The sequence below is a fragment of the Chiloscyllium punctatum genome, chromosome 23, assembly GCF_047496795.1.
Source record: "Chiloscyllium punctatum isolate Juve2018m chromosome 23, sChiPun1.3, whole genome shotgun sequence".
In the NCBI taxonomy this organism is placed as follows: domain Eukaryota; kingdom Metazoa; phylum Chordata; class Chondrichthyes; order Orectolobiformes; family Hemiscylliidae; genus Chiloscyllium; species Chiloscyllium punctatum.
Window position 1 is genome coordinate 70,231,726 of NC_092761.1, and position 27,457 is coordinate 70,259,182.

Genomic DNA, 27,457 nt, shown 5'->3' on the forward strand with positions numbered 1-27,457 from the left:
AACATCACTTTGTGCTCTAATTATCCAGTGGATTTCATTCTAAACTCCTCATAAAATGATTTCAATTGAATCTCAGAGCATGTAACAATTGCAACAAAGTCATTTTCAATGTTTCTTGTGAATTGCCACAAATATATAAGCCAAAATCCAGATGTTAAGTACTATTGTAAAAATCATTGGACTAAGTGTTTTTCTTTCATCTCAGGAAGACCAGTTTATCAGTGATTCATTCCTTTCTTGTCATCCAAATTTACCATATTTAGTATGGAAATGTTTATCTAGTGATAAATACTTGGCCTTTTCATATAACTGGTCTTAATTGAAACATGCTTATCGACATTAGCAGATGCTTGTTCATTACCAACAATGAGGCGTTCTGTGTCTGGCAGCTGCTTAAAGAGTTTTCTGAAATCCTCATTCCGTTGTTTGTATGTTGGACTCAAAACCTAAAATATAAAAGCAAGTTATTACAACCTAAAACAACTATTTTATAAATTTTCGAAAAGAAGCCTTTTCAGAACATTTAAAAAGGTTTTCTTTATCTGAAATAAGAATGGAATTCCTCTGCATCTAGAAAAACAATGTGAAATATCAATTTAGTACAGTTTGCCAATCAGAAAATCCATAGGATTGAAACAACGATACTTTATGTTATTTATTAAGGGATGTGGGCATCATAGGCAATAAATGTCCATTTATTTCTAATCTCTAAGGGTGCGGTGAGACGCTTTCTTGCACCATTATAGTTTATGTAGTGAAGGCCCTGACAGCGCCGTCAGGGAGTGCCATGATTTTTGCTAGGTAGAGATGGGTGTGACTTAGAGGGAAACTTAGATGCAGTGGTATCAAATAAATTAGCTATTTTGACCTGGATAATTTTGGGAATTTTGAGTGTTTTTCGAGCTGCACTCATCCAGATGGTGAACAATCTCAATTGCATTCCTGATTTTGTCTTTGCAAAGCAAGAAACATTTAATATTCACTACCCAACCCTAATTGCCCTGGAGAAGGTGGTGGATACATTGTCTTCTTGAACTGCTGCATCCTTTGGGGTTAGATTCTCGCTTGGAGACAGTCATTGTCTCATGGTCACATGATACAATAGGACAGAGTTACTGGGCCTGAGATGGCATTTGGCTCAAACCAATTTTCCCCTGTTCTCAAAGTTAGCCCATGGGGCAGTGTTCAATACTTTTCATGGGTTCTTGGTTAATGAGAATGCAATACCAATGTTAATTACCTATAATCATGGCAAACATGTTAGCTAGGGGTAATGGGAATATGATGACTAAAAAGCAACAAATATTTAGATGTTCCAAATGTCAACTTGCATTATTAATACACATGGACAGTGAAATTTAGCTTACAACATGTTATGAGAAACCATGTTCATTAAATATCATTTAATACTGTCCAGAATAACAAAAGGATGAATGCAACCAAGATGCGTAACACTATCAAGAATAACAACCTACATTTACATTGTGTGCTCAGTGAAATGAATCATCCAAATGTTATGACCCCAATTAAAGTTAGTATTGAACACGTCAGATCCCAGATTGAAATCTGCCTTGAAGGATTTTTTTTGTTAAACAAGGCGGTGTTAACACTAAAACAGAAGTATATAATCCTACAAATTTTATTTACAAATAATAGGTAAAATTTTGAAGCACAGCATAAATACAATCCCACCTATCCCGACACCATCTCTTTATACTACTCACTTACTCAAGAGTTAGCGTCTTTGTCACATCCATAGCTTGAGCTTAACTGTTTCTTTCAATTTCTGGTCTTCAGAGTTTAGTAGTCTCTTCCTTGATTAGGCACACAATTGAGCTTAGACTTTGTCAATGTCAAATAACATCCTCAGGGTTTTACGCAAATCTTTCTGATCTATCCCCTTTCTTCCAGAGAAACAGTATTAGACATCTAACTTGCATTAGAAACTCTGGCAACTGAAGAACAGAAGCTTCCTAAGCACTGGCTTTTTACCTCAGCAAAAGCAAACTCCCTGAACCTTCTAAACAGAGAACAAGCTAATACTTTACAATGTTTACTTTGTTCATTTGTAAAACTCTCAATACAAACAAATATACACCACCACCACACAGACTCCAAACCTCTCTTTGATTTTTAAAAACTGGCCCCAGAAGCACTGACACGTTAATTGTTAAACTCCTCATGGACAGAGTTTTAAAAAAGTCACCTAACACTAGCTCAAAATCTAACCTCTAACATAACTACTATTAACATATACATAAATCACATACCTTACATCACACAACGCACCGCAGGAAGAAAACTGGCGCTGAATATTATTTATGTGGAGAAGTTCATAAGATATAGGAGCAGAATTAGGCCATTCCACCCACTGAGTCCGCTCCGCCATTCGATCATGGCTGATATGCTCCTCAACCCCACTTTCCTGCCTTCTCTCCATATCCCTTTTACCCATTGCCAATTAAAAATTTGTCTAACTCCTCCTTAAATTTACTGACTGTCCCAGCAGCCATCCTACTTTGGAGAATTGAAATCCACAGAATCACAAATCTTAGAAAGAAGTAGCTTCTCCTCAACTCTGTTTTAAATTTGCTATCACCAATCCTAAGACTATGACTTCTCATCCTACAATGCCCAAAAGAGGAAGCATCTGCTCCACGTCATTTTTATCTACAAGTTTTATCATCTTTAATACCTCAATTTGATCTCACCTCATTCTTCTAAATTCCAGACAGTATAGGCCTAAACTGTTCAATCTCTCTTCATATGTCAAACCCTCATCTCTGGTGAACCTCCTCTGACCTGCCGCCAATGCCACCTACGTCTTTCCTCAAATAAGGGGACCAAAACTGTGCACAATACTCCAGGTGTGGTCTCACCAATACCTTATAAAATTGCAACAATACTTCTTTATCTTTATATTCTACTCCTTTTGTTATAAAAGCCAACATTCTATTCATTTTCTTTATTATCTGCTTTACCTGCATGCTAGTATTTGGTGACTTATGAATTAGAACAACTACAACCTCTGCACTGGAGCACTCTAAAGTCTCTCCCCATTAAGATAATAGGTTGCCTTCCTATTTTCTTGACCCAAGTGCATGTTATGAGAAACCTATTATATAATGTATTCACGTTAAACTCCATCTGTCACATTTTGGCCCACTCTCCTAACCTTTCTGTATCCATTTGTAAGGTTCTTATTTCCTCATTGCAATTTACAGTCCTGCCTATTTTTATGCCGTCCTCAAATTTGGTCATACAGCCTTCAATCCCTGTATCCAAGTCTTTAACGTAGATTGTAAATAGCTGGAGTCCAAGAATCGAACTCTGTGGCACCCCACTAGTGACATCTTGCCATCCAGGAAAAACACCATTTGTCCCAACTCTCTGTCTTCTGTCTATTAGCCAGTCATCGATCCAGGCTAATAATTTACCCCTAATCCCATATGATCTGACCATGTGAATTAACCTTTCATGTGGCACCTTCTCAAATGCCTTCCAGAAGTTCAGATAAATTACATCTATAGCATCCCCATTATCCACCCTGCTTGTTACAACTTTGAAGAACCCTCGCACATTAGTCAAACATGATTTGCCTTTTATAAAACAATTCTGACTCTGAGAATGACTGCGGTAAGCTATAAAACAAAACAATTTGGGAATTTCATCCATGAATTGCAGAAAGTTAGCATCTGAGTTCAATGGGTAATAGGGAAGACAAATGGAATATTGACCTTTATTTCAAAGGGAATGGACTATAAAATAAGGAGGGCTTGCTAAAACTATAAGGCACTAGTCAAGCTACAGCTGAAATACTCTTGGTCACCTTATCTAAGGGAAGATGTAATAGCACTGGAGGCAATCCAGGAACGTTTCACTAACCCGTTATAACCAATGGAGACATTGAGTAAATTGGTCTTTTACGTGTTAGAATATAGGAAAATGAGAGATAACCTAATTTAAAGATAGGGGATTTAACAGGGTAGATGTAGACAGATAGTTTCCTCTTGTGGGAGAGTCTGGACCAGAAGCATAATCTCAGAATAAGGGATCACCTAGTTAAGACAGAAATGAGGATGAATTTCTTCTTTCAGAAGGTGGTCAATCTGTGGAATTCTTTATCATAGAGGGCTGTTGAGGCTGGATCATTAGAGTCATTGAGAAGTACAGCACAAAAACAGACCCTTCGTTCCATGCCGACCAGCTATCCCAATCAATCTAGTCCCACCTGCCAGCACCCGGTATTAGGAGTATTCAAGGCTGAGATAGTCAGATTTTTAATCAGTAAGGGTTTAAGAGTTATGGGAAAAGGACACTAGCATAGAATTGAGGATTATCCCATCAGCTATGATCTCATTCAATGCTGGAGCAGTTTCAGATGAGCTGAATGGTCTATTTTGTTTCTACTTCTTATGGTCTGGTATCATGTTTACCTACAGAAAAATCAATAACAACTCAAGTCACAGAAGAAAATACCGAATCATCAAGGAGAAAGCAACCAGTTGAATGGTATTCCAGCCACCATTTTAGACATGTACTTCCTGCAATAAAGGCACGTTCGAGCTGCATATCTGAGCAATTTGCCAAAGTTTCTTTGCCAACTAGAAAGTTAAGGGTAGCTAGGGTACAGGAACTCCACCACCTCCAAGCTTCCTTTGAAATCACACACCATCCTGATTTGGAAAAATGCATGCATTCCTTTATAGTCACTGGGGCACTACCCTAACAATATTTTGGGTGTACTATCACCATGGACTGCAGTAAATCAAGATTGTGGCTCACCACAATTTGCAAAGGGCATTGGTGGAGAGGCAATGATGCCCACATGTCATGAATGGTATAAAAAAAATTCTAAAATGAAAAATGTCAGTGTTTAAGGTTAAAAAAAAATCCATCTAGGGCACATACTTAGATTTCAGTATGCACAATAAGTATGGAAGAGGGCAGGTATTCAATTTTATACGTTAATAAGTTACATGCTAAGCTTTTTGTCCGTCAATTGACATGTGAGTCGATAATTTTTAGTTGGTTAAGACATGAATTTGTGATGTGCCATGAAAAGAAATTCTAAACTGCAAAATAAACAGAATGTAAATACACATTAAACAGCACTGCCATAGACATTGGCACTGCCTACAATTCCATTTCTGGGCAACACAAGCAAAATTTAAATGTTCCATCTAGTTCATACCTATTTCAGTATAGGTAATGAAAATATAAGATAACTCTGCTAATTTCACTTTAATCAGTGACACTTGGAGTGGTAGCTAAGGGTGATAATGGAAACATCTTTGGTTCTTCTCCTCTCTCCCGAAGAAATTCTACACCTCAAGGAAGTGACATACATCAGTCAAAGTTTGTTCCCCTATTTCTTGTCCTGACCAATACAGACAAACAATAATTAGGGCTGTTTTACTCAAAACAGTTCCTGTTTGAAGCACCATTACTCTGTCAGACTCCAAGAACTGCCTTAAGTTGAAATATCAAAAAATACAATGTACTTGAAAGGCCACACAGATAGATAAATTTTAGGTACAATGAAATGATGAACCACTTATGGCATTAAGCTGATGTGCCAGCTAAAGTATCAAAAACATGAAGGAGCTGATTTATGTTGGAGCTTAACACAATAATAATCAGACCTTCTGATATGCTGTGTGCATGGTCATTCCACACATTTATCTTGATTGGTAATGACAAAAGACTGACCATTGATAATATCATAGCAAATTCAATCTTATCCATACTGCCAACCACAAACATACAGTTTCCAGATAAATCACTGGTTGGTGATTAGCAACAGGAGACTGCTTCATTTATTTCCTCAACAGGGATATGTTGTGGTCAAGTGCAGCACCTTTATTACTCACCCACCTGAAAGCAGTGAACATAACACTGGCCGAAGTGCAAACCTGAAACACCATCACCTTTCTGATCATCAAACATTTCAATAACATTCACATTGGTATTAACAGACAGTTAGTTCAATAATTGTGATGTGTAAAAAGTATACTTATAAAGGCAATACCAAAATACTATCTCTAGAATAAATAAGGTGAGACAAGATTCTAATGTATCATTATTTTTCAGCTGTTGTTTAGTTTTCTTTTTTAGGAATAATGTCTATTCTTGACTTGCAATCCTGTAATAAATAAATACAAGCAGCACCACTCATGATGCTAGGAAAACTTCAGAAAAATGCCTTAGCTCAAATTACTAGCTTTCGTATTTACAGAACTAGTGTACAGATTTTGGTATAGGTATCTCATACACTCCTTCGCATTAAATCATACTGCAATCAGAACAACATATTCAGATTGAAAACAAGTCCAAAAAGAACAAACTCCTCTTACTAATTACTTTTCCTGTTAAGAAGGAGTGATTATTCAGACTGAATCAATAATCCAACAAAGCCTAAAATCTAAATACTAAATGAAAAATATTTAGCTGTTGGTTAGATGACTAGCATGCAGTACAGAATAACACCAACAGCATAAGTTTGCTACCTGTTCCAGCTGATGTAGACTTGGGAGCTGCCTCCACGGCCTTCTGGTGAGTGGAAGGCAATGACAAACCACTATAGACAAAAAAATGACCAAGAAAGTAGCTCAGGAAGAAGCATCTGCAACCAATGAATCAAGAACCCGCCTTCAGGCAGATCACCCATACCATAAGGTATATACTAATTTAATATCTGATGGAAATATTTTTAGAGCAGAAGCTAGGAACACTTGCTTTTGATAATCTTACATACTTCAGCAGCAAAAGCTTGGTTGGTTTCTGATTACTTGGACCCAGAGAATATGCAAGACATCTGACACACTCTCAGACATTTTTTTCACCAGTGTGCATCTTCTATGTCTATTTGTGAAATATGTTATGCAATATTTTTCATTTTCCTCTCACTATTGTAAATCCTTAACAATGAATTTTACAGCACAGGAATTCATTGTTAGGTCCGTCATGTTGACTCTCCGAAAGAGATATACAGCCAGAATTCACCTCGTAGCTACATGACTTGTAAAAGGAAGAAGTTTATTTGGTGCTCATCAAGGCAAGAGAATTTGGTTTTGGGTAATGAATACCAATTTCAGCATCAGCTAATAGCATCAAACTCAAATTACACGCACAGTAAAAATCCCTCTGTATATACCCTACACAGTAATGTGTTGAATTTTAGAAATTGCCTGTACTTGCAGCCTTTGTAAAGTAACATCAATTAATGTCAAGTTTGATATTTTTTGATATCCAGTTGGTGTAGGTAATGGATTGACACTCTTCAAATTTGTTTTGCAGTCAGAGAGTTCCTGCAGTGCAGATAGAGGCCATTCGGCCTATTGAGTTGACAGTGACACTCTGAAGAGCATTCCACTCAGACTGGTCTCCCACCTTATCCCCATAACCCCACATTTACAATGGCTAATGAATCTAAATCTGTACATCCCTGGACACACATGGCAATTTAGCATGGCAAATTCACATAACCTGCACATCTTTGGACTGCAGGAGGAAACCCAAGCAGACGCGGTGAGAACGTGCAAACTCCACAGTCACCCAAGGCTGGAATTAAACCCAGGATCCTGGCTGTGAGACAGTGCTAACTACTGCTAACCAACAGAAGTCTTGCAAACAAACAACTTCCATTTATTGCTCTGGGTTATATGTAAAAGCAGACCCTATATGCCTCTAATCAGTTCTCTTGTTCATAATTGCAGACCTGCTGACAATATTAATTGACATGAAGATCACTGTTCATTAGAAAACATAGCCCATTTTATTGGGTAATTCTATTCCAGTATTATCCTCCTTAATTATAGGGTGTGTAAAGAGCCAAAATCATAAAATAGCTGAAATATACATTTTGAATATCATCAAAACTGGTAATTACACCTATGGATGCTTTCCCCTGAATTTATTACTTTTATACTGCATGGACATATTTGTCATTAGGGTTTTTTAAAAAAATAGTTGCATTGCACTAACCTGGTATAAAACTTAAGAATTTATATGCAATTCATTTTGACACTATTTTGAAAAACGTAAAATGCATTCAGACCCTTTATCTATTAGCTTAAAATTTAAACTATCCACCTGTAGTTTATAAGATGATGATTCTGTTATTTCAGACTGTTACAAACTAAGGGAACTTGTTATCTGAAAATAGACATTCACATCATTATCACAAGCAGACAGTGTGGTGGACAGAGTTCAATTATGGTCTTTCATCTCTAGTCTCAATTAAGTCTCAGCCTAACCCAGCCTGCTGGCTGTGAGGGACCTATTTACAAGCCCACAATACAAATCACATTAAATTTAATATAAAATCAAAAATCAATGAGGATGGTAGAATGGTCAGTATTGGAATAGAAATGTCAGATGAAGTGGCACATGCTTTAATATATCTGGGGTTGAAGCATGTCACTTCAGTGCAAGATATAGAAGATCCTCCACTCCATTATTTAATTTGAATTGCTTAAGTTAAATTTAATATTTATTTCTGCAGCTCCTGGAGGTCCACATCCACCATCTAATTTAAACTATCCCTGTTTACATTATCTCAGCAGGTTAAATGAATATAAAATGGAATACTGCAAACGCTGGTGCATATGTCGTACTGTCAGGAATATTCCTTGATGCTCCAATAACAGGCAAGCCATTTAATTTTTTAAAAAGTGTAAAAGTTAAACACCCGACAATTCATCAGACTTTAACAAGCTATTAGCTGAAATATTTTCCCTTTTTCTTAAACGCAAGATGAGAAATTCTAATCAGGAGTCAATTCAATTAAGAACAATACTCTCAAGGGAAAATTATACTTGAGCTTAAACAAAATTGACTGCGGTTAGGATCGAGGCATGGATTTAATGAATAGTCCAGTCGAACAGCTAATAGGTCACTTGCATTGCAAGCTTGTGGTTATGGACTGAAGTCCCAGTGCCTACTGCTAGTCCAATCCACCAGCCTCATGTGCAATGATTGTCAGTTCTCAACAGGGCCATCAGGTGGGACGGTGGAAAAACATCGTCCAACTCACCCCGCAGCAAGCGCAACTCCTATCAACTGAACATGGAGCATCATCAGAAGTCGTCAAAGAGAAGCCTGTGTTCCCGTCCGCCTCGCCCTCCAGGATTATGGAGGATGCTTTGGGGTGAGTGGCCTTCGTGTAGGGGAGGGAAGGGAAGGGAAGAAAAATGGAGGGCAAAAAATACATTTGAATTGAATTATTACAAATGACTTTGATATAGACAACAAAACTGCAGAAAATAAAATGTTGAAGACTAATTTAAACAGGGAAGTTTACTGCCAAACCCAGTTTCAAATAAAAATCTTGTTTCTCCAGACAAGAGCAGAAAAATATTGAGGATGGGTTAACACTAGCCGAACTAACAGAGTTGCTATAACTATCTTTTCATTTGAAGTAATTCAGCCTCTTTACACATAAGCACCTTGAATTTCTCCCAATGAATTATGCCAATGAGATCATTAGCACCAACTATTCCAAAAAATACAAAGAAAATTGACAAAACACAAGCTCAAAGAACATAGCACGGAAGAAAAAGGGGTTGATATTTTAAAGAGTACTCCGTACTTCATTGCTTAACCATTTTATATACAAAAATATAAATACCTAGTTTCTCAACTCCTCACTACTAGGCCACTCCAAAGCATCAACAATAGAAAGATACACTATAAACAACTCCAATCATGGAGAACTGTTCTAGAGTCAGAACACAGCAAAAAAACAAACATTCACATGGGTTCATTTCCTTATCTGACATCAGTCTTGGCAACTGCATGACATTAAAACACCACTTATGATGACAATTCATCATTTGTTGATCATGTCATTGTCCGTTACATTATGTGTTTAGTAGTATTCTAAAGCTTACGTGGAAGACAAATTTCAAAATAATCTATTCAAAGACAGAAAGTTGGTGAAATACAGAAATACTAAGTATGAGGCTCAAGGATCAGAAAGCTAGTTTTGGGTATTTTGACATCTTGGAAAAGTGGGCACTTAAGGTGACAAATGTGTGGTCTGCAGAGATGTCCTAGGGTGGCTAACTATTTAAAAGCAAACATTTCAGAGCAACCGTGATTGTATAGGGGTCTGGGGGGATGACCAGCAACACTATGTGAAACTGCTTTCAAACCTGGCAGCAACAAATGACCCATATTGTGGTATCAGAAACACTCTGCGCTGCTTGTGAAATACGTGATATAGTTTCCTCATATTTTCATGCATACCAAATAGATAGATTAACCTCCCATATATTACAGTGCATATTGCTTGTTAATATTTTACCTCACATGACTTAGTGGAGGCTGGTACCTGGTACTTATTATTTTGTCAGCCTCTCCTTACTTGAGTAAACAAATCCAGGAATGTGGTTTCTAGCCAGTTGAATAATGCAGTTAAAGATAATCCTCAATTTTCCAAACTGCAATTCATAAATTAAACATGATAAGTGTAACAAAAAAAACTGAATTCCTTATAGTCAGCTTATATCTAGTCACCTGTCCAACAGCCAAATCAAGTTGAAGAAATGACATCCTACATGGAATTATATTAAATGTTTCACAATGACAGTCATCTGCATTCCTAAATTCTCTATTCAAATGAACTGTCGAATGAAGGTAGACCCAGCTGTGAAGAATTGAGCTGGACCAAATAAACTTCCTCGATGTATAAAAGTCCTCACAATATCACTGAGATGTAAAGTGAAATAAAATGAATTTTCAAAAAAAGAAAATAAGACAGAAAGATGGATAAAAACAAACATGTTTATGGATTTAATTGAAGAAGCACTGAAAGTTATTGTTAAGATATAACTAGGTATGTTGATAGTGCTGAAGCCAGTTTTGAAACATTAATCTGTATCAACTTAAACCTTCATTCCAAGTCACAAAACTTTGAGGTAAATGTCAAACATATTCACAGAAAGTTCATAAGTAATCAGCCACTTACAAGAAACAAAGAGAAAACACATAACGTAACTTTAAACGTTAATGAAAGCTTCATCTCTTCCTTAGTATCTTTGTAATACAAATTTTCATCTGTTTCTGTTCCAGAAACCAGTGAACTATTGCAACTGCTGTTTGAGCAGCCCACATGAGTCATGATCACAAAAATTGCTTTTTTAAAAATCATTGTTGACTTTTCAGAAGCAATTTTTTTAGATGATAGGAAATTAGAATACTGTTCTGAAGTATCATTGCCCATTGCTGTTCACAGCCTGTAAGTTTGTTTTCAATTATTAATTCACAATGCTCCATAAAATTTAAGCAGTTTACTTTTAGAATCTCTTCATTCAGACATGATGAAGACACTCACTAAAGATGGTCCAAGATAGTATATGAATTGCATGGAAAATAGCAATGAATGTAATTGCTCACTTCCACACACATGCACAACTTCATAGCTTTTAATACAACCTTTTTCCTTACATTAAAACCAGAAATTGCACTTTGAATTTTGTACAAATACTTTAGTTGCACCATAAATTCATTTCCATCATTTGAGACTCTACACATATAGAAGACATTGTACACGTGGGCCAAAACTCTCCTTCTAAGATCACAAGCAAATTAAGCCAGCAAGACAAATGGCAAGCACACCCTCTTGTCATTGAGCTTGGCAGTAGATGCTTCATATTGAACATGTGCATTGCAAAGTTAACTTTGCTTGCAGGCTGAACCACTTCTCACTTCATATCCAGAAGTAGACTTGAATGTGCACAATATGTTTGCTCATTACCAAGACTGAAACACTGAGGGAGCTTTGCACAGTTGGAGATGTCATTGCTTGGAGAAAGCATTAAACTGGATCTTAGCTCCCTTCTCAGGTGGATATACACAATTCCAGTTCACTATCTGAAGAAATGCATGGACTCTCCTGGCTTTTTAGCTTACACTTAACTCTCAATCAATACCACTAAAAGCAGATTCTCTGGTCATTTAGCTCATTGTTGTTTGTGGAACCTTACTGTGCACAAATCCAATACTAGGTTTCTCAACCTTACATTTATCACATTTTCAAAATATTCTGCTTGCTGTAAACAGTATTGGAATGATTTAAGGGCATGAAAGGTGCTACATAGAGGAAACATTCCTCTTTCCTAGTTCAAAATGAATATTTTCTTGAACAAAATGAGTTGATCCATGTTGAAAGTGTAAACACAGCACATGTAATGAAATAAGCTGATTTTGACTGAAGATACAATACTTTGAAAGTACACTGCCAACACTTTTAAAAATTGAGGTAATAGGATTACCCTGCCACTGTGTACCTGGCCAGGGAAGTAAAAATCAGGAACAAGAACATGAAATTACTCCAAAAACTCAGCGTCTGTGGAGAGAAAGCACAATCAACATTTCAAGTCCAGTGACCCATTTTCAGAACTGACTGTAGATAGTAAGATTGGTATATAAGTTTAAAATGGATTAGAGGAGGGGCGAGGATAGGTGGAGATGGAGTGCAGGACAGAACAGGAATTGAACAGAGAAAAGGATGTTAAAAGGTCAGTTTGGGAGAATCAAAAGCTGTTAACGATGACCATTAGTAGCTGACAATGGACTTGTTGTGGTAGCAGCCCTTGTGATGACAAGGCTTGGTGTATACGGGTTGGGATAAGGAGATGGGAGAAGGTGCTTAGGCCCTAAAGTTATTGAACTTGATACTGAATCCAAAAATCAGTGCTTGCTGTCTAACTCAAAGAGCATACAAGGATAATGGGTGAGCTGAGATGAAAAACATGTAAACATTTAGCAGTAAAATTTATCAATAAAGTTGCTTTCGAAGGCCAATATCTGATCTCGTCAGACAAAGCCAATTATAATGTTATGCAGTATGTCCAAACAATGACAGGAGAAAAAGTGAAACTAGTCACTTTTAACTAATAAAATATTCTAACAGTCTCAGTGGATACAATATGTAAGTGGAATTACTGTTATTCAACTAAGTACATATTAGGTATGTAAACATTTCTTTTCAATGGATATTATCAGTTTTCTATCGCCAACCTAGAACTGTATTATATAATTTGGTTAATGTTATCATTAACAGTAAAATTAAAATAAACAAATTATCTTCAACTAATCTAGCATTCTATAATTGCCAAAAAACTAAGCACATTTTCTGTTTTAAGAGTGAAGGGATGACCCTTTAGAACTGAGATGAGGAGGAATTTCTTCAGCCAGGGGTAGTTGATCTGTGGAACTCATTGCTACAGAGAGCTGTGGAGGTCAAGTCATTGAGTGTGTTTAAGAAAGAGATAGGAGAAAGTGAGGACTGCAGATGCTGGAGATCAGAGCTGAAAATGTGTTGCTGGAAAAGCGCAGCAGGTCAGGCAGCATCCAAGGAGCAGGAGAATCGGCGTTTCGGGCATGAGCCCTGAAGAATGGCTCATGCCCGAAACGTCGATTCTCCTGCTCCTTGGATGTTGCCTGACCTGCTGTGCTTTTCCAGCAACACATTTTCAGCTCAGTTAAGACAGAGATAGACAGGTTCTTCTTTGGTAAAGGGATCAAGGGTTACCAGGAGAAAGGGGTTGAGAAACATGTCAGCCACGATCAAATGACAGAGCAGCATCAATGGGCCAAATAGCCTAATTCTGCTCTTATTTTATGGGCTTAATCACAGACTGTAATTTTGGAGGAATTCATTGTGTCATCTTACATTAAAATATCCTGCTGGATATTTGACAAGCAGGGCATCGCAATGCATTAGACACTTTCTTGCTCCACATCATTTTGCTGGTAATGTGAGCTGATGACATAAGGGGTCTGGGCGTTTATGAGATGCAAAATTATCAACAGAAAAATAGTGAGACAGGAAAGTGAATTTGCTTAGTTGAATTGGAGCCAAATCAGTAAAGGAAGCACAATTAAAAAGCAAGAAAGAAACAGCATTAAGGAATTGAAAAAGACAGAAAATAACTCAATTTAAAGGTTAAATAAAACATGGCATACAGCACAGAGTTTTAATTTCCATAGCATTCTTCTAACCATTTGCCATAGATGGACATGGAATATCACATGTAAACATTTTGACAAAGAACAGGCAAGTTACCTCCAGTGGTCTGGACACTGTTTGTCCATCAATAAACATTACAAAAACAGATTATTTGGTCATAATCACATTATTATTTGTTGGAGTTCACAAACTGATTGCTACATTTCCTACATTACAAAACTTCAATTAGTACTTTGTCAAGCTGTAAAATGTCCAGATGTGTGGTGATCATGGAAAACGCTAAATAAATGCAAGATTTGTTTTCCTCCTGTAGCTTCAGTGGAAGACCTGCAGAAACCTTGCAGAAATTACAGAATCACAATATCTCCAAGGTTTCTCTAAAGATTGTATAGATGTTGCTGCAGAAGATTGGGGAAGGCCTTGTGGAAATTCAAGCTCTTAGGGCACTTACATGACAAATTATTACTACTTAGATTACAACAGATATCTCTGAAGTGCAGAATCATGGTGTTCAGTTAAAGAAAGCTGTATCTTTCCCACATAGGAAATATACATGTTTCAAACAAATAAAACTCAAAATACATTTCAGAAAATTTAAAGTATAAGCGTGCATGTGAATTAACCATTAACTATTAAGTGCAGTTTGTGACTGGGCAGCCTGAAGTAATTATACCCTGAAACTCCTGGGCAGTTTCACAATATAATCTGGTTCTCAGTTTGAGAATGTGTCTTCTGCTTACGAGAAGGAACAAGCTGCATTTATGAGAATGACTGCCCCCAATAATAAACACATGGTTCCCACTAAATGTGCATACAAATGGGTGATATCCATGAAGTAATTTTAAAATTGCAGTGCTTAAGACAGATAACAACTTATTCCTTTTGACAAAGTTAACACATCATCTCCAAATAAAAGTTAAATTAATTTTTATAACCTGTATCTAACACTGCTTTCATCAAATATAAAAGTTCCTAATCTATTGAGAGGTATTTTGAAAACATACATGTAATGCAGCAACAGTTATACAAAGATCAAGTAAGTACTTCACTCACTGCTGGAATTTCTTCATCATCCATATCTGGGTCAATCCAGATAGAAGCATCGTCTGGCAAGTACCAAGCCGTGGTCATTTCATTACTCTGACATGAGAAGTCCCAGCCAGGATATACCTCACTTCCAATATTCATAATTTACAACGAGTTAAGCTTCCAAAGACTTCTAAACCTTTTCTTAAATTTCCCCTGCTTGATGATGTTTTGCAGTTACTCCTGAGGAACCATGGTTGGATGTCTAATTTATTCTCAATTTAATTATTTTTCATTTTACCAGTAACACTTGAAGATGGAATTAGCCTGACTCTCACATGCAACAAATTAGGTATCTGACTGCCTTGATACTATGCATTTCCACTGTCCTATAGTAACCTCAGCTCACACACATTGCCAACTACAGATGTTTCCTGTCAACAAGAATGAAGGAAGATTCTGTTCCAAGAATTAACTTAATGTAACTCCACAATTATACACTGTTAAGTGCTTCCCTCTGTACTGTTAACTAAGTACCAGAACATCTTCAGTGTTTTCAAATATATAAGCAGTTCTGATCTCTCGTGGGAGGAGTTTGGTGTGGTTTCACAACCTGAGCAAACACTGGCTGTGCAGATGTGCCAAGGAAGTGATGGCAGTATTAACTATTAACCTATTGGCAAACAATATACTCTGGGACCTGTTGGTACGTAAATAGACTCTCTCCTCCTCCCTAGCATGGTTTATCCTGGAGTGAGTCAGATTATTTTAACTTCACAAATGACAAAACTTTGTTCTCCAGCAGTTAACCCACCATACATACATTTGTTATCGGGTGAACACCCTCATAAACACTGTACAATGATTCAGAGTGAGGCCAGATGATATTGAAACCAGATGTGATATTCATTGCAAGGGAGGAAAGGCACCAAGTTCACAGGGTGAATGAACTTCAGGTTCTGTTCAGCTGCACTCCAGATAACAAGCTGAATACAGAGATGAAAAGGTTTTTCACATACATATTATTTTAACCCCTTCAGATACATTCCCAATAGGTTTCTGATTTTTAAATTCCTAGTGGTGCACAGTACCCCTTTAATAAACCACAAACAAGTTTAATAGTTCTGCACTGATTGCATCACCCTTTTTGTACTGTACAGTCCAGCTGACTTCCAAGTTAACTGCATATAACCTCAATGAAAAAGTGCTATCACATTAAAGCACAGCTTATAAGATCTATCACTATTACTGATATGGCAAGTAAAACAGGATCAAAGTCAAAAAAAGTCTATAAAATTTAAACAAAGTTCAAACTCATTACTACTACAATGGAAATTTTGAACCAATCTTGGAGTGCAGACAATCAAACAGCAATTTATTATTCAATTGGAGAAAATAACAAGAACTACAACAATAACAATAACATATCACAAGGAGCTGCAAGACTCTCTGCTCTCAATGTTCATTTCACAAGTTCCAATCCCAAATGATCTTCATTTATATGGCCTCTCCATGACACTTTTGAAGGAAAATTGAAATATTCTTCACATTGACCCCTCCACGGCTCCATATGGGGATAAACTTGGAATTTTCCATCAGTATTTTGTGGTCACCTGGATTATGCTAAATAGCTATTATAGTTGAAGTGGGTTTATATCTGCTGTCTTCTGATTTTTTTAGCTGTTTTTCAGATGCTCCATTTTTAGCACTCAGTAGGCTTGTGTTGGATAGCAGGAAGAGACAGTGAGGTTACTTTGTGCGGATGCATCACTAAGTGTCACTATTCAGAACGATTTTTCTACTTTTACTGTGAGTAATGATTCATAGCTTCCCCTTCAATGATTTCTATTCCATAATATTACATCTCTTGGGAAAAACAGGTGACCTGCTTCTAAGTTTGTAAAGTACATCTGAATACTAGAAAATGCACAAAAATGTGATGTGGTAACCACTCTGAATCATCTATCCTAAAGTAAGAGCCTTTTTTCTGAAACTTGCCAAATTGACAACATGACTGAGACCTGGAAGAGGACAATATTGATTCGTACCAATGATGTCAAATGAATTCATTCATTACTTCAACTTTCATAATTCACAAGTCACTAGATCTCTCTTTGTTGCTCTCTATGGACCTTCATTCTAGTCAACAATGAGAAGTCTCTTGCAACTCCAGACTGAGATTGCAAGAGATATGTTGCAGATTTCACACCACCTTATTAGGTCTCCTTAGTCTTTCAGATGACAGACAATAATGGGGATCCTAACAGAAATGGGAAAGGACGAATTGGGCAGTTAAAACTGCTGATATGTAGAAAGTATTAGTGTATGCCTAACCAGAGGACACCGCTGCCCTGTCTTAGAAATTCAAACCTGAAAACATGCTTATAGTTATTGAACAGAATTATGTTTAAAAATGTTTACAAAAGACCAAGAAACACAAAACATTATGAATTTGTTCATCACTGTTGAAACTTTGATGTAAATGACTCTCAAAGAATAATACATCTTCAAAAGTCTTTAATTAAAGTCAATGGCATTCATGGGAATTGTGCTCCTGAAGAACATCATATTTAGACAATGTTTACAAATGGTTAGCCTTGTTAACTGCACATGGGTAGTATGTATTTTTGCACCAGGAAATACACATTTTCTTTCCTACTTTAAGGCAAAGATTTGATTCACAGTCAACGGAAAGGTGTACATTAAGTATTATATGGATTCACGAAGGATTTAACATACAAACAGTAGGTCTTTCTTCCAAAAGATGGAATTAGAAAGCTAGCCAATTACATTGGAAAATGAAAATTATAAGATTCTATAAAAAAATTAGTTTTGTGAAAAGCCTTCAACAAAAATATCTATTATACGAAAACATGTATCATGTAATGTGGTAAAAAACATAAAATGTTTGAAGTTCTACAAATATATTGATATTAAAAAAATTGGTAAGTTACTTGATATAAGCTTGCTAAAACATCACAGAGTCTCTTCACAATCAACAACTAAAAACCTGCAATGTTTGGAAGAAAGCCTCAAACTGGCACTGCATAGCTGACATTCCACACCTTCAACCGACAGAAATATGAGCAGATCGTACAAGCAAAAATGTAACAACCAGAAGACATTCTTGTACATTACTTGTGTCATATCACATTTAATATGATCCAATTTTGTGTGGATCATTAAAAATCATTTGTAATATATTTCACTACTAACATGAAGTAAGTGTTATTGAGTATTAGTATACTCATTCAGGCAAAAGGGGAGTTTTCCATCACACTCCTGATTTGTTTCTTGTAGATGGGAGACAGACACCGGAGAGTTGGTGAACTGCTTGTTGCAGGATTCCGAACCTCTGACCTGTGAGTAATAGTGCTGAACATATCCATGAATCAATGTGATTGGATCCTGATGCTGGAGTGTCAAATTTCAAACAATTACAATAATTTATACAGTAGGAGATGAGTAGTTGCCATAGAGAAAGCAATGGACTCCCATGTTACCACGTAGTTTGCAAGAGGCATTTAAGATCAAGGAGGGTTTTATTAATTCAGCTGGGGGTGAGTATTATAAGAAAAGCATTTTTAATCAGAATGTTTATTCTTTCCTCTATGAGTAAGCTAATGATCAATCACTGAAAAATGTCATAAACATAGGAAACAGTAACAAGAGTAGACTAATCAGCCCCCGGAGCCTGATCCACAATATGATTGGGACTGATCTGATTGTAACTTCAACTTTACTTTCCTACCCATCCTCCAAAACTCTCCAACATTCGGTTATTCAAAAATTTGATCTTGAATATATGTGACCCAGCCTCCATTGCTCAGAAGGGAAGACATTTCCTAAAACTAAATCTTCTGAGAAAAGAAAGTCCTCCTCAGCTCCACCTTAAAATAGGAGATACTTTACTTTGAAACTGCTCCCTGTGGTTCTAGATTTCCCCAGGAGGGGGAACATCATCTCAAATTCAATACTCTTAAAGCTTGAAAAACTACACACAATAAATTACTAATTACATTGATATATTGTAGTCAGTTCCTACATAAAATATTTGTCTATACACAGAAACTTAGTGATGTCTGTTCAAGTACTTCCCACCCAATAAAGAGCTTTTAGAGAATCCTTGATTGTCTGCAGAGGGGACATCACTTTCTGCAGAGGGACACCTTCAGTGGAAGCGTAGCCATATTTCTGGACAGAGCTCTTTTCCAAATGATATGCATAGAAATCCAACAGGCGTGGTATGCATTCAAAATTTATTTATTGTTTGGTGTGCTTGGCTGTTTTGTGGCCATAACAAAAAACATGCAATCGCAGAAAACTCAGGCCAATACACTTATCTACAAACTGGATCTTCAGTTAGATAGATGGCTTGTAATTACTGGTGTAAACACTCTCTTACATTTCCTCCAGAATCAACTTTCTGGCACCAATGGCAGACGTAATTTTAAATAAATATTGAGAAGAATTCCTAATTATGACACCAATATCCCAGGAGCTTAGCCTGGGTCTTCTTGAATCAGGTACAAGTTCCCTCTGTGAATAATCATTTTAAAATGAATAAAAACAATTTGCAATATTACAGATGTGGTAAATTAATTCCCAGACTAAGATACTATTAATACTCTGCTGATTTGTCTGATCACAAATATGTGATGCAAGCATATATCACCTAATATATCTCTAAGTTAAAAATCACACAAGATCAGGTTATAGTCCAACAGGTTTAATTGGAAGCACACGAGCTTTCAGAGCGACGCTCCTTCATCAGGTGATTGTCAGCGTCGCTCCGAAAGCTAGTATGCTTCCAATTAAACCTGTTGGACTATAACCTGGTGTTGTGTGATTTTTAACTTTGTACACCCCAGTCCAACACCGGCATCTCCAAATCATGACTAATATATCTCTAAATAGCTATTATCCAGCAAAAATCAAGTCCAGCAGCTCTTTCTTTCAAATTGAGAAAAAAAACTTGACTGATTCATGTTTTTAATTTTTGACATTCTCTTTGGTAGTCCTTCAGGGTCAAGATTTATTTCCCCTCCAGTCTGATAGGCTCCGTGGCAGATGATAACTTAAGACTACTCAAAAAATAACAGGTTTCATAGAATCTCAGAACTTGCATGACATAAGAAACAGCAATTCAGCTAATTGCGCCTGCACACTGGCTATTCAAACAAACAACATTACTTAGTGCCAATTTCTTGCATCTCTCCCATACCCTCGCACACTATTTCTGTCCAAATAATCATCCAATGCCATCTTGAATGCCTCAGTTGAATCTGCATGCACCACATTTTCATGCAGTGCATTCCACAACTTAACAACTCGCTGTATGGAACAGTATTTTGCTCATCACACTTGCTTCTTTTGCACATCACTTTCAATCTATACTCTCTTGTCTTTGTATCTTTTATGAGTGGGAACAGTTTCTCTCTATCTAACCAGCCTGCTAATGATTTGAACACCTCTGTCAGATCTCTTTCTATCCTTCTTCCCTCCATGGTGAACAGTTGCAACTTCTTCAATTTTTCCTTACAACTTATGTTTCTCAGTCCTGGAATTATTCTTGTAAGTCACATCTGCAGTCTCTCCAATGCATTCACATCTTTCCTATAATGTGGTGCCCATAATTTTATATACTACTCCAGCTGAGGCCGAACAAATGACTTATACAAGTTCAATATCACTTCCTTGCTGTTATATAACATACCCCAATCAGTAAAGCCCAGGATTTTGTATGCTTTATTAATCGCTCTCAACACCTGCCACATTAATGATCTATGCACATAAATACTGAGGTCTCTCTGCTCCAGCACCACCTTTAGAATCAAACTCCTGTTTTATGTTGCCTGTCATTGTTCTTCTTCCAACATGCAACACCTCACACTTCCCCACTTTGAACCTCTGGCCACTCCAACAACTTGTCAATGTCTAAAATTCCACACTGTTCTCCTCATAGTTTACAATTCTTCCAAATGTCAAGTTACCTGCAAACTGTCCCCTGCATACCAAACCAGATCAATTGTATATCAGGAAAACCAAGGATCCTAATACTGACCCCTGAGGAACCCAACTACAAACATTGCTCCAGTCCACAAAATATCCTTTAATCAGTACCCAGTTTCTTATCACTCAGCCAATTTTGTATCTGCTGTTCCTTTTATATCATGTGCTATAACTTTCCTCAAGTCTGTTCTGTGGCACTATATCAAACACTATATTTAACAAATCCACGTACAGACCAAATCAACAATGTTACCCTCATTGAACCTTTCAGGTTACTTCTGCATAATAACTCTAGCAAGTTGCTGAACATGATTTGCCTTCAGAAATCTACTGTGACTCTTCATAATTGACCCACCATTTTCCATGTGATTACTAATTCAAATAACTGTGTCTGGAAGCTTCCCCATGACTGAAGTTAAACTGATTGGTCTGCATTTGCTGAGATCATCCTGAAAAAAGTTCTTGACCAAGGACGTTACATTTGTGATTCTCCAGTATTCTGACACCTTACCCACCAATCCAGGGAAGTTTGAAAGTGCCCCCACAATTTCTACTCTTACTTGCTTCAAAATCCTTGGATGTATTGTAGCCGGTCATGGTGCCTTGTTAACAAGACTTCTTCCTTACAAGTTTTGAACTCTCTAGCGGCAGTTTCCTCCTCTGTTACTATTGCCATTACCTTTATGTCCTTGTTCCAAGTTTCTCTAGATTAAACAGTACCATTAGTAAGATGATGATGATCAAACACTCCTCCGGTTACTTCTAAAAGAGGGAGTAGCACAGCCCTTTCTTTTCTTTTAAGATTAAATCCTCAAAGAATTTCAGAGTAAAGATACTAAGGTTTTGATAAAATCATGAAGAGTCAGGAAGTTAATTACTGCTGCATCTCAGCTTTTGACCGGTTCCTGTAGCCACTGTATCATACAGTTGCTCTAGTTAAAATTTCTGGTCCATAGTAACCACCCACACTCCAAGATGTTGATTGTGGTGAATTTGGTGATAGTTGTGCCATTGAATATCAAGAGGTGGTGGTGGTGAGATCCTCTTGCTACAAATGGTCAAATCCTAGCACTTTGCTGATGTGCATGTTACTTGTCACTTAGTACCCCAAGCCTGTATTTTGTCCAATTATTGCTGCTCTATCTCAGCAAGTTGCCGAGTGTATATTCTTCTTTCACAATATTAATTTTTATTATTCCAGTTCTAAATCCATTCCTGGTTTTCATTCTACTAAATGCACAAAGCAATTCTCTAATTTGTGTTGCGCGCTGTCTACAGGAGGCAACACTTCCTGTGAATTGCTTAAATGTTTCTTTGTGCATAGACCCAAAGCTTAGATTTCAACTCAGAAAATGCTGAAATTAAAAACAGCACCTTAGATTTATATTAACTTTCAGCTGCTGTCTTTATCCAACTGTGAAACAAAACCTGATATGGCAACTTGAGCAGAAAATCCCAACATCAGGACATGTTGAAAAATCAGCTCATTGTTTTATTTCTACTCAACACTTGAAAAATCTTTTTTCTTTAATTCAAAGAAATAAGTGTTGACTTTGACTTTAGCTTCCCTCAAATATTGTAATTATGTCATACCAAGTGGTCTCATTCTGTAAAACAAAAAGCAGAAACACTCAACAAGTCGCAAAGTAATAAGCAGAAAACTATGTAAGTTAACAATTCAACTGTGAACTGTTTGGTGGGCGCAACATAGATTATGATGTTAGGATAGTACTACATGGTTTACCACTGCTTGCAGCTAATAGTTTCTTAGCCCTAAATCAGCACACACAGATGGAAATATTTTATTTTTTCTGGCAATTCATATACACAACTAAAATGTTTTATTACAATCCCAAGTGAATTTGAGTAGATTCAAACTCCAAGTCGATATATCTTATTCTAGGAACTCACCATTACCAGTTGAATCAAACAACTTTTTTTCAACTCATTTCAAATTCCTTATGGAGACTGCAATTCAAACAACTTAGTGATGGCTGTCAAGCTTGATCTTGCCAACTCTACGCTAGATTCACAGGATTTCAAAAACATTCTAAGAAGTTACTTAATTTGTCAGCACTATGTTCCCTACCCCAGTAATGAACTCACATGTGCAGACACATCTGGCCATTGACTGGGCTAATGGTTAATTTTTCACGAGTAAATATCAATTCCTGTGTGCACAAAGATTTCATTAAAAACCTGTCAAAACACTTACAAAGTTAGTACTGTGAACTGTAGTAAACCTTTTGTTTATTGTAACAGTGACATATTCTAAAGTAGATTTATAAAAAAGCTAAAGATCATGGAATTTTAAGTGTAATTGAGTTGTGTCCATTATCAAAGTATGCTGGAGTAATAATCTAATACACTGGTTTCATATCTCATCATGTTGAAACATCCCGTCCTATAAATGTGAGCACAACCCTGATTAGAAATGCAAGTTCACACCAATTGTGTCCATTAGTTAGTGTGCAGCACATGCATCCAGATACATGGGTGCATGTGATAACACTGATCCAACGCTAACCACTTGGTCCGCAGAGACAACCCATCAATTGAAGCTGATTCTAGGTCTCTTTATTCTTCCCGTTTGGGAGGTTATGTTGTGGCTGTACAGGTCATTTATTAGGCCACTTTTGGAACATTGTGTGCAATTCTGGTCTCCTTACTATCGAAAGGATGTTTGGAAGCATGAAAGGATTCAGAAAAGATTTACAAGAATGTTGCCAATGTTGAATGATATGAGCTACAGAGCGAAGTTGAATAGGTTAGGGCTGTCTTCCCTGGAGCGTCAGAGGCTGAGGGGTGACCTTATAGAGGTTTATAAAATCATGAGGGGCATGGCTAGGAAAATAAACAAGGTCTTTTTCTCAAGGTGGGTGAGTTCAGAACTAGAGGGCATAGGTTTAGGGTAAGAGATGGAAGATATAAAAGAGACCTAAGGGACAACTTTTTCACGCAGAGGGTGGTGTATGTGTGGAATGGGCTGCCAGAGGAAGTGGTGGAGGCTAGTGCAATTTCAACATTTAAAAGGCATATGGGTGGGTATATGAGCAGGAAGGGTTTGGAGGGGCATGGGCCGGGTGCTGGCAGGTGGGATGAGATTGGGTTAGGATATCTGTTCGGCATGGACGAGTTGGAGCGAAGGGTCTGTTTCCGTGCTGTATATGCTCTAAGACTTGATAAATTTACTTCAGGCTAGAATACAAAAACAGGGATGCATTGCTGGAAGCTGGAAAAGGCTCTGGGCAGACCACATTTGGAAAATTGTGAGCAGTTTTGGGTCCTATATCGAAGGAAGGATGTGCTGATCTTGAGGAAATGGGAAAACAAAAAGAAGTTGACAAGAATGTTCCCAGGGATGAGGGTCTTGTCACGTGAGGAATGGTTAAGGACTCTGGTTCTGTATTTGATGGAATTTAGAGGGATGAGGGAGGATCTCATTGAGAGGCCGAGATGGAGTGGACATCGGGAAGACATTCTCATTCATAGGATAGACTAGGAACCAAAGGCCTCAGAATGAGGGAACAACCCTTAGGAACTGCATGAGGAATTTCTTCAGCCAGAGGATGGTGAATCTGTGGAATTCATTGCTGCAGAGGTTGGGGAGGCCAAGTGATTGAGTGCATTTAAGACAGAGATAGATACATTTTTGATTAGTAAGAGTATCAAAGGGAACAGGGAGAAGAGAAGGTTGGAGAAGCAAATCAGCCTTGGTCAGATGGTGAGGCAGAGTCACGAGTCACACAACATAGAAACAGATCTTTCAGTCCAAACAGTCCATGCTGACCAAATTCCCAAACTAAACTAGTTCCAGTTGCCTGTGTTTGGCCACATCCCTCCAAACATTTCTTATTCCTCTAAGTATTCAAATGTTGCAACTGTACCTGCATCTACCACTTCATCTGGCAGTTTGTTGTACACATGAACCACTCTCAATGTAAATAAGTTACCTCTAATGTCCCTTTTAAATCCTTCTTCTTCTCACCTTTTGAACAGTTCTTTTCATTTTGAACTTCCTCACCTGAAGGAAAAGACTCTTGCCATTCACCTTATCCATTGCCCTCATGATTTTATAAATCTCTATAAGATTACTTCTCAAACTCCAACACTCCAGTGAAAATAGTCCCAGCCTCTCCTCCCTACTTTTATAACTCAAACCTGCCATTCTCAGCAACACCCTGATACATCTTTTCTGAACCCTCTTCAATCTAATAACACCTTTCCTGTAGCTGAGTGACCAGAACTGCACACAGTGCACCAGAAGAGGCTTCATGAATACCAAATAGCTCAATACTGTTCGTAAGTCTTCTAGTTGCATGGTTTATTGGCACACTCAAGCCTTATGAGATATTGCAACAACAAGTGGCAGAGATACAACTTTTTAACCATAAATTCAAATAAAATCCACACTAATAATTTTGAAAAAAATGAAATGTTTTTTGCTCGATGCAAAAGATAACAACTTATTTATTTATCTCTACACTTTGTGATGAATCACAGATAGACTCCGATTTGAACCAATCCTTCAAGCAATTGCCAATACTGCTACAGCATGAGACAGAGATGTTAATGTCACTTGATTACTGTAGTACAACATTCAAAATGTGCTTCACAGGTATGCTATCAAATAAAATTTGACACTTAGCCATGTAAGATTAGAACATATGACCATGAGATAAAGATATTTCAGAGGGAATTGGAAAGCTGTGGTCGGGGGGTGATGTTGGGGGCCGGAGGTGGCATTGGACAGGGTTGGGGCCACGGGCGGCGTTGGAGTCAGGGGACGGTGTAGTGGACCGGGGGCAGCGTTGGGGGCCAGGAGCGGTGTTGGACGGTGTTGGGGTGAGGGCTCATGCTCTATGTGCTGCTGCAGTCTCCTGAACAGGGAGCAGATTTTAAAAACTCCGAGCCCAAGAGGAAAGGCATTTAATCAATTAACCCAATAATCGATTATCCGAACAAAATAGTGCCCGCCCATTTAGTTCGGATAATTGAGGTTCCCCTACTGTAAAGTGAATGTCAATGTTGTTTACAAAATCTGAGAAAATTGAATCAATGAACATTCATAGGAACATGTGAAGGATCTCATAACAAATAAGATTATATTGTATAGCCAATAGCTGTTTGAGGACAAATTTTAGCCCACTTCAGAGTACAAAACTTCAGCTACCAGGATCTGCTGCTGTAATCCACATGTTGCGCATTGTATTTTTTTCAACTAGTTTGGAATGCTTTTACTGAAATGAGAAAAGTGTTACTGGAATTTTCAACTTTAAAGCATCTTTTCTGTCAACCAGAAAATAAAGAATGTGCCTTTATCCCTCATGAATTCTTCTGAGATTTTAGCTTATTGGTGAATACTGTAATTCTTAAAAATTTGTTGGCCAGTTTTTGTTACATTCAAGGTCAGCATATATGAAGAACTGTCATCATGTTTTCACTGACAGACCTGACAATATGGCATCATCACTGAGACTAACTGGTTATGATAATGTCCAACAGGAAGAAGTAAAATAATTAACTGTTTTAGAAATAACCGGATACTGTGTGATATGAATGTATACAGATCTGAAATCGTGTTTTTAAGGTAATTACTAAGTGTGCTCATAGTTAGGTACACAAGCTGGAAAATTCTGTAAAAGGAGCCTTTCCAATCTCCATGATTCTTCTGTTTAATATGAGAAGTAAGCGCTTAATAGTACAAAAATCCAGAAATGAAGCATGCTGCAGCCACAGCTGCTCAGAACTTAGTGGATGGTTAATCACTGATCAGTCAGTGCCATGGAAAGTCATCATTGCAGTGTGCAAACACCATTACTGGATATAGCTTAGTCAGAGAGTTTCAATTCAATGTCTTTTGCAATTGAAGCCACATCTCAAAAATTGAAAAATGTTTCAAATATCCCTTTTGTTAATTTATTAGAGAACTGAACCCCAGATCTTCTGCTCTCTGGCTTGACGGATACTGAACATAGACCCAGTTGGAAGTCCTGGCACAGTGACTCTGCAGGAGTTGCCTAGGGAGTTTCAACTTCCAATGGATAATTCCCAAGCTCCTTGGAACACTACATGAATGACTCCAAACCTGAGTTCAAGTCAGAAACTTAGGAGAAATCCGACTCATTAAGCCAAGAAATATTAAACAAACTAAAACCATGTCGAACTCTGGACTATCAACAATCTAACCAATCACTCATGTTGACCCTTAACCCTCCGTCTTTTCCCTTGACTCTGACACAACCTGACTGTCAATTCTCACACAGCATCGGATTATCCCTGACCCACACTCACCTCTGTTGCTTTGTCTGAGGATTACTGCACTTATTGATTTAGAAGTATCTCACATTTGAAAATGAGCCAAACACAGAGAATGGTAAGTCGGCAATTTTGCATCTCGTCAATATTGGAAAAAGGTGTTCTGACACTGACTGGAAAATG

The 27,457-nt window shown here is 37.4% G+C and overlaps 1 protein-coding gene and 1 long non-coding RNA gene across 16 annotated transcripts in view; one reads left to right on the forward strand and one right to left on the reverse strand.

Moving 5' to 3' along the window:
• The window catches only part of gramd1ba (GRAM domain containing 1Ba), a 607,589-nt gene that overhangs the window by 48,367 nt on the left and 531,765 nt on the right, over positions 1-27,457 (reverse strand). For 12 of the 13 annotated variants that reach the window (XM_072593157.1, XM_072593155.1, XM_072593154.1 and 9 more), the window contains one exon: positions 362-446. In XM_072593157.1, coding sequence (XP_072449258.1) covers positions 362-446 — 85 coding nt within the window. Of the gene's footprint in view, positions 1-361; positions 447-9,037; positions 9,161-15,031; positions 15,858-27,457 lie in introns of those variants that run through there. The other variant, XM_072593160.1, reaches the window with a different exon arrangement.
• Positions 18,479-27,457, forward strand: part of LOC140494130 (uncharacterized) — a 111,797-nt gene continuing 102,818 nt past the window's right edge. For 2 of the 3 annotated variants that reach the window (XR_011963910.1, XR_011963908.1), the window contains exons 1-2: positions 18,479-18,564; positions 25,520-25,634. This is a non-coding gene — a long non-coding RNA (uncharacterized lncRNA). Of the gene's footprint in view, positions 18,565-25,519; positions 25,635-26,942; positions 26,997-27,457 lie in introns of those variants that run through there. The other variant, XR_011963909.1, reaches the window with a different exon arrangement.